General features: G+C 34.4%; 2 protein-coding genes across 2 annotated transcripts; both read left to right on the top strand.

The window, feature by feature from the left end:
- The first annotated feature begins 712 nt into the window (after window positions 1-712).
- LOC135618186 (pollen allergen Sal k 5.0101-like) lies at window positions 713-2,846 on the top strand. Its single transcript, XM_065119046.1, has 2 exons — window positions 713-943; window positions 2,331-2,846. Exons 1-2 carry the CDS (start codon window positions 763-765, stop codon window positions 2,657-2,659), a joined length of 510 nt encoding a protein of 169 aa, XP_064975118.1. The 5' UTR covers window positions 713-762; the 3' UTR covers window positions 2,660-2,846.
- A 1,551-nt stretch (window positions 2,847-4,397) lies between these two features.
- LOC135619364 (uncharacterized) lies at window positions 4,398-12,545 on the top strand. The gene is made up of 5 exons (XM_065121298.1): window positions 4,398-4,738; window positions 10,280-10,404; window positions 11,174-11,488; window positions 11,561-11,730; window positions 11,862-12,545. Exons 1-5 carry the CDS (start codon window positions 4,466-4,468, stop codon window positions 12,266-12,268), a joined length of 1,290 nt encoding a protein of 429 aa, XP_064977370.1. The 5' UTR covers window positions 4,398-4,465; the 3' UTR covers window positions 12,269-12,545.
- The last annotated feature ends 1,906 nt before the right edge of the window (window positions 12,546-14,451 follow it).

Here is a 14,451-nt window from a genome sequence, read left to right as displayed (position 1 = left end):
TTGAGAGTTCTTATTCTCTCGTTCCAAACTCACATAGCTCGTCATTCATGATTGAACACCTTCTAATTTTTGCATTAGAGTCATATCACCGAAAGATTTTGGCACCCTTTCGAATGGAACACTCTTAATAATATCACAATTATAGCGGTTGATATATTTATTTAAATTTGATCAAATTAGGATTTGATTAGCTCTTATGTAAACAAGGTTGAGATAATTTTATAAATGATTTTTATGATATTATATATAATTAAATTATATGTGTATAATATTATTTATGTTTTGATAAATTTATTTATAGGGAGTGTTATAATAATGAGGTCTTATTATTTCAAAAATATATAATAAGAGAACATAAATCATGTTTAAATCTTATTATTTCAAAAATATATAATAAGAGGACCCGATCCTACGACTCGGATCTCTGCACGAGGCACACCGCCGCAGATCTCGCTCAGTATACCCGTCAGAGGTAAGCTTACCCTTCCGAACTCATTATCTGTCATTAACCCACGTGATTCCCTCTCACGCCTGCGGATACCGTCACTACTTCTTGACTCAATTACTTAAGGCGGATCCCAACACGCCATCAACAGTTCCAAAATCCCGCCCCAAAGAGGCGTTCCTATCGTCACCGCGAGTGAGAATAACCACTGTGACAACTATAAACTCACTCGTCCTTTTCTCAATGGCCTTTATCGCTTCACCGCGGCTTCCTTCAGTCCCAGCGCCTTATTCCTGCTGTCCTTTCCTACTGCGATCATGGCGAAACACCTCTTCTCGGCGGTCGCCGTCGTCTTTGCGGTGGCGTGCGTCCTTCCGGCCCTCGTGATCGCCGCGCGCGACGTTGGCGTCGTCAAGCGGGGGTTCGTTGTCCAGGGCCGCGTCTTCTGTGATACGTGCCGTGCGGGGTTCGAGACGCCGGTATCGACCTATCTCCAAGGTGAGGGTTTCATGGCACCGCGTTCTAGGCTTCCCATCTTTTTCTCTTGTTGGAATTTTTGCCGACGATTTTTGCCTGGTTTGGGTTCGATGCATCTGCAAACGTCGAATCTGGAGACTCTGGTTGGCATGTGAGCTTCATCTTGTTACTTATTTACGGTTAGTAGATCAAAGGGGAGGATTGAAGCGATCTAAAAATAGGTTCTTGTGTATAGATCATACAATGAGTTAGAAACACCTTAAATCCTTTTTGGTTGTCAGCCCGGAAAAATCGTTTCTATTACATGTTTGCTTTAAGAGCAAATGCTTTTTTTTCTTTTTGATTGGAAGAAATATTTGGAATGCCTAAACAACAGATCTAAACATTGAAAATATTATGCGAAGCTTTTTCTCCATTTCATAGCAGCAAAAACTTTCATAGTCCTTGTCTGTCAAAATAGCTGGTAGAAGTAATCACATACGAGCGATTGAAGATGTAATCAAGTTACGGAGACATCATCTTTTACTTCCTATATAATGTTTGGACATTATCCTTTTAGGTTGGATATCATTTTGGTGGAATAATCGTTAAAATATATACATGTATATATTTCTAAAGAAGAAATATGATTTTTTTTCTCTACATAAATTTTCTAATTTCCAAATTTAATATCTAGGGAGATTTGGAATTCCCGATGGTATATATATTTATATGTGTATATATTAATGGAACTTTTGGATCCAATATTTTCCTAGTGGGGGTCTCAATAATTCAGAATTTTTCAATCTCTATAGAATTTTTTGTTCTCAAGAGTCCTTTCTTTTACAGACTTTACTGTGAGTTTTAACTTTATATCAATTGTGACTTTGTATGGTATGATTCTTAGTAAGGGTTTAACCTGAGTTAAAAGACACCAATGCATAAGTGTTTGTCGTCAATAGCTTAGCTACAAAGCTAGCAAAAGCCTTAAGTCCCAACTCCTCGTAGATTATGAATTTTCTTTTTAAAGTTCTAAATATTTTATTTTTAAAACACAAAGTGGATGTAAGTAATAGAAGAGTGTTAAACATAGGCAATGCACATTGGGAATTTGATTTTAGTAGTGTTGATGGTCTGAAACTAAAATGTTTATAGAGTCCCTGAACCAACAGAAGTCATAATCTTTTGTTGTGCCAATAAACTTCTGTTTACAAGTTGATGAAGATGCAGGCTACATCGACATTCTTGATGGTTGATTTTTGGTCACTCTGGATGTCACTGATCATGATTAATGATATGGATTTTGTTAAAGTTTATTTTTTCACGTTGTCTTTGGGATGATTGTTCCTGATCTGTGCCTAGACTGACTGCCTCCTGCTTTACTCTGAAAAATTTCCCATTTGTTACGGACATTGTGATTCATCTGCAGGTGCTACGGTAAGGGTTGAGTGTCGATCAGAATTCACTGGTGCAAAGACGTGCAGTTTCGAGGGCACGACCGATCACACGGGTACCTACAACATCCTAGTTGAAGGCGAGCATGATGACCATGAAATCTGCGAGTCTCTGCTCGTTAGTAGCCCAGAAAGTGGATGCAAGACTGCACTCCAGGGTCGCGAGAGGGCTCCTGTGTTCCTCAGCCACAACAACGGTATTGCTTCGGACACCAGATTTGCTAACTCGCTTGGCTTCCTGAAGGACACTTCATTGCCAGTCTGCACTGAGCTGCTCAAATCCTATGAGCAATATGAAGATTAAGCAAGAATACAAGCTTACTAGTTTGTTTTATGTGTTCCTCTATTTGGCTCTGTGACAATCGGTGAATGTCTTCCCTGCTTGTGGCTAAATATCTTTTACAAGTCTCTGTTCAGTATGCTTTTGCTATATGCTTTGCTTGTTGATATCTGATGTGCTGCCTCGTAATTTTATTCACACGTCCGACGTATGATCTGATAGATTCAACGTAGGATAGTGCAGTAAAAAATTCTTGTTGTTATCCTCATAGTTCCTATGTAGAGGTTTGCATCCTTGTGAAGAGCTCTGGGATTCTATCAAAGACGTCATGTTGAACCAATATGATTCCTTGAGCAGCCAATAGAAGATACACAAGCAGGAACAATGACAGTGATGGATTTGAGGGCAAGCAGGAATGAGACAGCTTCCATTTCTTATACAAATGTTGTGATTGATGTAGTAGCATGCTTCATCGCCACTGTTAAGACCGTGATTTGTGATGATCTCTTTCTTCAGGAATGCATGAGATTTGGATGTCATATACACGAAAGACTTTATCCAAAGCAACTGCAAATTGTTGTTGTTCTTGTTATTGGAGTAATGAAAATGTTATTAATAGAATTGTGGCATTTAATTGATTATGAACTTGTATATCCTTAGCAGGTTCATCAAAGCTTGTGGATGAATGGGTTTCCTTTTGGTGGTTCATTTCTTAAATCAACGAGAGAAATTGAAATTATGATTTGTTTGACAAATTCATATTTGCCATAAAAATAGAATACATCACAATTTGGTTGAATGTTTTAGAGAAGAAGCATGCGGAGCCAATTCAACAGTTGATGATGGATGGGAGAAGAATCCGAAATTCTTAAATTTCAGAAACTTCCGGATAAACAAAAGCACTTTTACATAAAACAGAAACACAATAACCAAAACAAATTTTATTTTAATACACTTGTTGATAGCGATTTGGTTGAGAATTTAGAGAATAAGCATATGGAAGCTATTTAACAATTGATGGGTTGAAAAGAGATCAGAGACTTTATTTCAACAACTTTCAGAAAAACCTAAAGCGTTTTTCACAACAGAAAACAGAAACATGTCATTTTGTGTATATGAACTCGACCATTTGGTCCATGATTTAGAGTGGAAACATATTGAGTTCATTCAACAACAATCATGATTTTTTTTCTTTCTGAAAACTCTATTTTCAAGATAATAAAAACTCGATTTTCGTAAACCTTCGGAAACATTCAAAGCACTTTTGGAAACAGAAAACAGAAACAACTAAAGAATCAGAAAATTTTCAAGAACTTTCACAAACAACTAAGGCGCTTTCAGGAACAGAAAACAGAAACATGTTTTTAGTAACAATCAATTTGGTGGATCACAATGTGGTCGATTTAGGCGGAAAACATGTTGGGCTCATCCGACGGTGGATGGAACGAAAAAAACTATTTTCAAAAATTTCAGAAACAATCAAAGCACTTTCGGAAGCGAAAATCAGAAACAAAAAAAAAAAACATGATTTTGTTTTTCGTATCAATACAGTTGTTTATCAAAATTTGGTTCGAAATTAAAGGAGAAGCGTGCTGAGAAGATCCAACAGTGGATATGTCGAAATGAATTAAAGAAAATTTAAAAAAAATTGAGAAACAACTAAAGTGCTTTGGGAACAGAATTCAGAGATGCAACCACTAAAAACATGTTTTTTGTATCAATTCTCGCGTGTTTATTATTGATGCCGACAGCTCCTCAACTTGTTTCCAGACTCTGCGCAACCGCAACCCTAACGCCTTCTGTTCTCTGTTGAGAGGGAAGACTCTTCTGATGGGGAACAACAAGAAGAGAAAGGAGAAGAACCACAAGAAGAAGAAGAGGAAGGCGACGGCCGAGCAGAAACTGGCGCTCAGATACGTCCACGAGTGGGCCTTCCGCGACTCTCCTCCTGCTTCTCCCGCCGGCGACGCTCCGGATGATTTCGCGCCGCAATCAAGTCATAAAATCGTCGATCCTGTCGTGTTCGAGCTCCACTGCCATTCCAACCACAGCGACGGCTTCCTGTCGCCGTCTGCTGTGGTGGAGAGAGCCCACAGCAACGGGGTGAGACTCGGAACCCATGCTTTCACAGCTTCATCTATGAATGAAATATGCTGCGTTTTCTGGTTCAAGATGAATGATTTCGACTGTTTTCGGCGTGTGTGGTGTGATTTAGCTTGCAAAGTTGATGTTTTTACCATCCGATTTTGTTTCTGTTTCTGATTCAGTGCAATTCTTTTACTTCGAAAGATGCCTTTCTTTATGTTTTATTTAGTATTGCTAATTTGTTTAAAGTTGCTAAATGATGGAAATCTACCAGCCGATAAAGAGCTACTCAATTTCAGTATTTGTTTCGCATATTATTCGAGTTCCTTTTAAGAATTTCACTGAAGTTAACAATCGAAAAAGGAAAATCAACAAATAAAATTCAGTCCAGCCTGGCTGTGATTCTTGTAAGATAAATTTCCAGCTCAATCACACTAAAATTTGGCGGCATCATTTTGAATATCACATGTTGTTTTTACTTGTCGAATTGCAGTTAGCTTGATACTTTGGTTTAAAACTCCTGTCTTTCTGAATTTAAATTTATTACTTTCTTCATTCATCATCTCAACCTCTCTTTATGAAATTTTGGTTAGAAATATGGAAGTCTCATTGAGATCGTGTAGATATTACCAAATCGATTGATTTTATTTTGCTAACTGCTTGAAATTAGACAAGATTGTAAGAGAACCATCCCGTGCGAGGTAACATAAACTATTGACAGAAATAATTTGATGATCTGAAGAATCATGGTAGGTGACGTTGATCATTGTAGATGTAATTGTAGGTTGTGCTGTAGCTTTATAGTGAAAGTGGGATATTAAAAAACCACCTCTATCCTAAAATTGAGGCAAATTTGACTCTTCTATAAGTGATCCTATTCGTGTGGGTCATCTTCAGATCATGCAAATGAACATCGTAGATTTCTCTATCACTTTTGGAGAGTGCCTTTTGTCAGTCAGTTGGTGGATTTAGGTATTAGCCACAGAGATCAATAGACGAAATCCTACATATGCTTGACTCTCCAAGAGCTGGCATGATGGTTTAATCTTTCATACTGGTTCTGTTTGACCATTCCATGTCTGTGAAAATATTACACCAATTTAGGGAGTAAACCTATGTGAATATGTCCATGTCTTTATTGGCAAAAAGATGGATAATGGCATACCAGTGGAGGTATTTGGAAATAAGAGCAAACATGTGTACATAAGATAAAGCATAAGCTTCATGATAATTCAAGAAGACTTTGTGGAATAATCAGGCACTAATGGACAAATCCCCATATCAAATTGGTAAACTATTGATGCAGTAAGAAAATCTTGTGTTTGTTATTGTTGTGGCTTCTATTTTTTTGTTGACGTGCATTGTTAAATGGTTACCAATTGTTCCATCACAAGTTGTGACTCTGGCCCTTGGATATAGTTTGGCTGGTGGTTGGTGCATCATACCTATGTTGAGGGATCATGTTAGTGTCCAAAATTCCGACACTTAGCATGACATCATACCTAGTAAGCTAATAAAAACATAAATATTATGCATATATTATTATTATCTAGCAATATGTTTTGTAATATTTATGATTTATAAACATATTATAATAGACACTATAAAAGGCTATCTGAAGTTGAAATCCATGCTTTTAAATATGTTATGCAGAAAGTTCTCTAAAATAATCTTTGCATTATATATGAGTATTAATTTTTTTAAGTATATTTTGTAACAAAAAGATGTGGTCCTTTGCCAAAGAGGGTACTTTAGCCTTCAAAGGACTATATTTTGAGCTGAAATTTTGTATATATTTGCTCGTATATACCTTTACTCTCATCCATTATGTGGAGTTTTCTTTTAGTGTCTGTTGTAAGTTATATTGTCACTCTACTCATGAACATCTCATCCTTTTCTCATTAGAAATCTTATTGGCAGTAAAAAATGTGGTCCTCTCAACCTCTTTTACTGCTAAGATATGAGCCCCCAAATGACTTTATTGTGAGTGAGTTATGTTCTAGCCAATAATTTTCTAACAGAAGTGATGATGACAGTTGAACTAAGAGGGTAGTTTAGCTTTCAAATGATTATGTTTTGAGCTTAAACTTTGTATATATTTGCCCTTATATATCTTTTGAGTTACAGTTAAATTTCATGATGATAGATGATTTGACCATGAACAGTGATGAAGTAAGAATACTCCCTACAGAATTGTGAAGTTGTATGATTGGTAATAATTATGTGATTTAATTGAAATTTAAGTAAATTTGCAGAATAGTTATAGGTTATTTTAGGAGAGGTTCTGTCAAAATTTCTTACAAATTGTAGTTTTACATTAAGAGCCATAAGTGCCAATAGGATGTATACTACTTAAATTTAGATATACCATAACCATCTGATCCAAATTTAACTTCCTAGCAAATTTGTTTGCTAAGAACCGTGGCCTTTTTGTGGCATATAGTTATCAATCATACTACTACACAGTTTTGTGTAGAGTAATCTTGCTTCATCACTTGACATGGGCACACCATCTTATATTACAATAATTTTGTAGGAATTCAGAAGACATATTAAGGTAAATATATATAAAATTTTAGTTCAAAATATTACTCTTTGGAGGCTAAACTAACTCCTAGTTCGACTGTCATCCAACTCTTGTATTTATAAGATATATCAAAAGCATAGAAGCTAATTGTATCTTTAAGGGTTTCAAATTGGCTACAACATAACCCTTTCATAGGAAACAAGAGATTTCGACTACTTAATCTTGATAAACCCATATCATATATCTTTATGCAGACTTTAGATTAAAGCAATTCAAGACCCGATAGAACCATAACTCAATATATAAAAAAAATTAGATATTTATTCAAAGCTTAATTTATTTGATTTCATATAAAAATATCATTCTATCAAGCTGTTAAGGTCGAAACCATATATATATATATATATATATATATATATATATATATATATATATATATATATATATATACATACGCATGTGTATATATATGTATGGATATATATTTATATATGTATATGTATATATATATGTATATATATATATGTGCATCTAGATGTATATATATAAATAAATAATATATATATATATATATATATATATATATATATATATATATATATATATATATATATATATATATATAATGAGGGAGCTAGTCTTCATAGTGGAAAAATATGGGTTTAAATTGGGCTATACATGTCACATAATGGATTGGGCTCAATCTACCAGGGTTCATCTTAAGTTATATTTTTTTATGCAAACTTAATATGGGTTTAAATTGGACCTAATTTGAGTTTAAAAAATGACAGTTTTCGATCAAAATTGGTCACTCAATCTCACTTATGTACCTTAATATTTTTAATGTGGCAATCCATTTTCATTTTCATCTTTATCCAGTTATCTAATATTCCATCTATGTATGAATAAATCAATTTACTCTCGCACAGAACATGTGATGGTTAAGCCTCAAAATCAGTTACATTAAATATGATCAAACTCAATCAAGCTTTAGGAAACACTTAAGGTTTGATTTAATGCAAAAATCTCTACTAAATAATGCATGCATGCTCACTAAAATACTTTAATCTCATGTACAAGTCCGCCAGCATATTTCTACTCATTTTGTCAGAGGATCATACCTTTTCGCTGAAAAATTATAATCAAAGAGTATTTTGAAAACATTCTACATAACATGTTTAAAAGATATCATGTTTAAAAACTTGTACTTCAACTTAAAATAGCATGAGTATATTAAATTATGTTTATGAAACATAAATATCACAAAATATATTGTTAGATAATGATAATTTATGTATGATATTTGTGTTTCTATTGGCTTGCTAGGCTTGCTAGGTGTGATGCAGAGTGTGAGATACTTGGATACTACAATCAAAATCTCATCCATCTAATTTTTGAGGATATTAGTTAGTTTATCTTAGAAAAACTTTAATGGTTGATAGTATGGTCTTGGGATCTAATCCCTGTTCTGACCACTTACCATTTGCCCAAAAAAAAAAAAAAATCCTGGATATAGTTGTTTTGAAGTATTGATTGAGATTACTACTAGGATTTTGTGGGTGCTTGAATTAGAGTAGTAAATGTTTCAGAAGTTCACTTGATCAAGATAGCATTTTGATGTACAATGGTGAATAGACTTTAATGTATTTGTTCTTTAAGCAGTCCTAGGCCATGTTTATAAAGGTGCTCCAGACTCTGAACCCAGAGAAGTCAAGATAGTCACACTAGTTTCTCTGCTTTTCAATGAATTAGAATTTTAATACTCACTTCACATTAATTCCAAGATGAATTCTGAGACATTTATGGCATGAATTGTACATCATTTGAAAGCTTATTGAGTTAGTAGTCAAAGACATTTTACAGATTTTGATTTGAAGTTTTTTAGAGGAAGTTATGCTTAGTTCTCTCTACAAAGTCTTGACATCAGGTCCTGATTACTGCTGTACCGAGACGGGGAAAAGTTCTTCTCACCTTTTGGAGTTCCTATATGATTTTTAGTTATTCTAAGTCTTTAGTTAGGTTTAATTTATTTTAAAATTTGAAAATGATGAAGAATTAATCATCCATGCTTGGAGGGTTGTTCCAAGCCTATCATTGTGTATAACTCATTTCATTCAAGCCTTGGAAGCATAAAGTGTTTTGAGTGTTTGAATGGAAGTCTTGTTACTTGAGAGGTATTGTTTTTCTCATACAACTCTGTCTCTCTTTGGTGGATTCCTTGAGTGGTGAATTTCTAAACTCTATATCCCTAGATAGTCTCATTTGGTGATGATGTTTGTATCCCTTTGATGTAATCTTAGGTGGTGTGCTTGTTTATTCCTTCACTTTGTTCTCCACTTATTTCCTCTTCATCCCGACATCAAGCTGGTAATCTCTTGGAAAGCAGAGGACAATGACTATAAAAGAAAGAAGAGAGTTGCATATGATGTTGGTTAATCCAATTAATGGTGATGAAAAGTATCATGCTAACTGCACCTATTGAACCTTTTATCGCACCTATTGAAAAGTACATTTCTATTGAAAAGTATCTTACTATAATGTTCACATATTAATATGATAAATCCTGCTTCCACTGGAACTTGTTTATTGCACTATATCCTTCCCCTGCTCTTGCTTTGTAATGAAAAGAACATTTCTATTTCTTCTAGCAACTGGATTTTCTGCTGATCATTCATGTATTTATTGGTTCCTGCCTTCTAAAATGTGTTGGTATTGCTAAATTTTAAGAAGATACTGTCCTTATTATGTCTGTTTTTTTATTCATGATGAGAGTGGGCTTTGATGCATAATGAAAGGTTGCTCTTGTTTGTATAATATAGGCATGATGCTTTGTTTCTTCCAACTGGACTGCCTATTTGCTCTTCTTATTTGTTATGTTAGGAACTACATAATCTGAAACTTTCTACATTTTAAGATCACATGATTCTGCCTATAAGATTTTTCTCTTCTGGAAATTTCCTTTTGTATGTTATTTAGTTCATAAGTAGCAGTTGGAATTGGAACATGACTAGTTGTTTGTGTGTCCAGAGCAGGTGAAGGTTCTTGCTCTTACAGACCATGATACCATGGCTGGCATACCAGAGGCCACAGAAACAGCCCAGAAATATGGGATGAGGATAATTCCTGGTGTTGAAATAAGTGCAATATATTCTCCACGGTAATTGTTTTGTCCTACAATTTGTAATTAATTTTCTCCAAGGTATATTTCTTCTACAAATGTTGTCATTTGGGGTAAGTGAAATGGAAGTGGTGTATTAAGAAATGGTATTTATTACTGATGAAGGATTTTTAAAGAAATGTGTGGAAATGCGTGGAACGATAACATTTTGACTTCAAGTTTTTTATTGCAGTTGTTTCCTAGTTTTTATTATAGTCTATTCTTCTGTACCAGCAGAATCATGGGCTATACTAGAAGGTCTAGAGCTTGCTCAATCCAGAAGCGTGAAATTTCTTTGGTTTAAATCTGACTTACTGCAAGCTAGTAACCTTTTGAATTGTCAAGCTGAGATATCTTGGCATGTAAATATCATCATATAGGATTGTAAGATACTAGCTTCTAGAGTTAGTGTTGTTAAATGGGGTTTTTTTCAACATGAGTGTAATTTTGATGCCATTCTTTAGCCAATTATGCTCGGCTACAAGGTGTTTCTTGTGTTTGGTGTGGTGACTCACCCAGTTACCTCTCCTTACAAAACATTGTACCTTATAACTTGAATTAATAGATTTTTCTTTTGTTAAAAAAAATTAACTCTATTTCCCAAACAAGATTCTTGTATTGGGACTTCACACCATACCACGTAAATGTTCTTTTTTTATTGGACTTCTTTTGTTATTTCTTGAACATTGTGTCAGCTGTTGCTTTTAAAATTGACGACTCTTGTAATGTGTATTATTGATTTGCTTATCTTGTATCTGAATGGTTGAAGGCACGAACCTGGAGCTGGTGATCTTGTCCATATCCTTGCATATTATGGAAGCTCTGGGCCTTCAAGGCCTGAAGATCTGGATAACTTGTTGTTGAACATCAGAGATGGGCGCTACCTTCGTGCAAAGAATATGCTGCTGAAGTTAAATAAGTTGAAAGTTCCTATTAAGTGGGAACATGTGACCAAGATAGCAGGGGATGGGGTGGCTCCAGGGAGGGTACATATTGCTAGAGCATTGGTTGAAGCTGGTCATGTAGAGAACTTGAGAGAAGCTTTTAACAGATATCTGTATGATGGTGGTCCTGCTTACGCTATGTAAGGATCCAAACTCTTCAACAAGCATTTGAATTTGAAGAAGTTTGACATTACTACTTTTATCTTGTTCAGGGGCAATGAACCATTTGCAGAAGAAGTGGTGCAGTTGATTTGTCAGACTGGGGGTATAGCTGCTCTGGCCCACCCATGGGCATTGAAGAACCCAATCACCGTGATTAGGAGCTTGAAAACTGCTGGCCTCCATGCCATGGAGGTATATAGAAGTGATGGGAAGGCTGCTGGTGTAGTTTCTGAACCTGGAACACTTTGTCATGTATTTCATTTTATTTCAGGAAGTGTATTGCTTAATTCTTTATTATGATGGGCTGATCAGTCATTTGTCTTACATGGAAAAATTTGTCATTTATAACAGGATTTGGTGAGTTAGCTGATACGTACAAGCTTATAAAACTTGGAGGATCAGATTATCATGGGAGAGGTGGTCATGATGAGTCTGAGCTGGGGACTGTTAGCCTTCCACTTGCAACCGTATATCAGTTCTTGAAGATGGCTCGGCCCATCTGGTGCAATGCCATGAAAGATATCCTACAAAGTTTCGCAAAGGATCCTTCTGATGCTAATATAGAGAAAATCACAAGGTTTGGGATACCAAAGAAATCAAAAGTGTGTCACACTGTTAATTGTGGTAAAGACATCGTTGATCTATGCCTGTCCTCTTGGCTCACCAGTGATGAAAAGGAGGAAAACGAATTCCAGGCCATCAGGCTGATGCTTGCAGACACTCTCATTAGCAATGGGGTAGTGAAAGTTTTTGGCTAAGCTGATGGCTTCTGGCAGTAAATTCAACGGCATTGTTGATGTAGTCCAATGTAGAGGCATTTTACATTTGTCAGCTGGGTGACGTTTTCGGATCACATTTTACATGTATGTTGGACAAGAAGATATCACAAAGGGCAAATACTTTTATATACTATAACTTGGCATTGCCAGTGACATTAGTTTTTGAGTACAGACCCCTGTCAATTGGCTGCAACTCTTGTTGCAAATTTGTATTTGAAATTAGTATATAGATTGGTATGTTTTACTCTTTAAATAATGCTTGTGTCGTTTTTTGTAAAAGTAAAAGTAGAATACATAGTAAGTAGTAAAAGAAAACAATAAGAACAATATTTTTGGTAATTTGTAACTTGATACTGTATTTTTGAATTACGTGGATCATCCATGAATAAGATCAAAATGTGTGTGTATATATATATATATATATATATATATGATTTTCTTTAATTTTTTTTTTTTTGGTACTTTTCAGAAGGTAGTTCTTTTTCTTTTTTTTTCGTTTTCTCAACCAATCATCCCTTATTTTCAACATCTCAAAAATATCCCTTTAAAAGTTGCATTGTGTTGTTTTGCCCACTTGTGACCCATCTTATGGATCGATCCATAGAGTGTACCCTATGGATCCATCCAAGTGTTATTCAAAGATAATGTATAGCTATATGAAAAATACTATATAGTTTTAAAAGATATTGTTATTAACATGATTGTTTGTCCCTTATAATATCATTGGCCGTAGAGAATTAAAAGAGCACATTTGTAAGCTTGTAGTTTGTCTTGGCTAAGGTTAGGAGTCATTAATGTGATTTATATAAATATTAAAAGATAATATATTTTATATGATCTTCTGCCTTTTACGATATCATTTGTCGAGTATTAGAAGAGCATATTTGTAAGCTTATAGTTTGTTTTGACTAAGGTTAGGGGTCATCATAGTGATTTACAAATTTTTTTTTAATTTTTTATGATGTTTCTTCGAGGTGTCCAAAATATTGTATCGCGATTTCAAAACACTGTACATTTTTTAAAAAATACTTTAATTATCGTCCACTTCTTATGATATCGTTGATCATAGAGTATTAAAAGACTACATTTGTAAGTTTTTTCATAGTTTTGACTGAGGTTAGGGGTTATTATGATGATTTATAGTGTTTTCTTTCAATTGTTATAGTGGTTTTGACAAGGTGTCCAAAATATTATATAGGTAATCTAGACAACTATATATATATTAAAAAAATATATAATTGATAGAATTTTCTACCTCTTATAATTGATAGAATATTTTTAGAAAAATCATATATATATATATATATATATATATATATATATATATATATATATATATATATATATATATATGTATGAATGGCCACCAAATGATACCTAACCGGTGAATATTGATTGATGATCAATACACATCTTTTTAGGTTTTTCTCGCAAAAGCTCATGTTTTAGATGTTTCCCACAAAATGGCCCTTCCTTTTTCAGTCCGATAAAATCATCATCAATTCACTTTTTTTTCCCATCTATCGAATTGAATCAACACATTCCAATTGGACCTATTAACCTAACATAACATTTAGACCAGCATTTAATTGAATCAAAGGCATTCAATTGAGTCAACCTAACTTTTTTACCCTCCTTCAAACATGTCAACGAGACATTCAAGCTCTTCAACATAACCCAATATTTAAATAGACTCAAAATAAAGAATATAAAAAATATTTAGTATTAGGCTTTTGCCATATGACATCGTCACAATTGAATTTTAGAGATACCTTATTATTTAAAGGTTTGATAATACCCTTGAATCGGATTGTTTCAATCCACTAATTATGAGTTAGTTCGATTCGATCAATGCGCCTTGATCCAGGTTGCTTCAGATCGATTGGATTTAATCGTAATGAAATGAGTCAAGCTTTAATGATTATCATTATGTTAGGGTTTATTTTGAGTCGGATCTAATAACTTAAATGACAAAGGAGAGAACTCATAAGTTAAATTGATTGAGTATAACATTAGTGTATGCGGTGATAATAAGGTCCTTTCCATCGATTCATACTCGATAGTAGCTTCGTTAGTATGGATTTCTCTCCAACAAGCAATGACGTTCTTCAGTGACGAATTCTCTCTAGCAAGCAATGATTGTGGTGACTATAACCGTTGGT

Source organism: Musa acuminata, chromosome BXJ2-8, assembly GCF_036884655.1.
Source record: "Musa acuminata AAA Group cultivar baxijiao chromosome BXJ2-8, Cavendish_Baxijiao_AAA, whole genome shotgun sequence".
NCBI lineage: Eukaryota > Viridiplantae > Streptophyta > Magnoliopsida > Zingiberales > Musaceae > Musa > Musa acuminata.
This window is presented reverse-complemented; position numbering and strand designations above follow the sequence as displayed.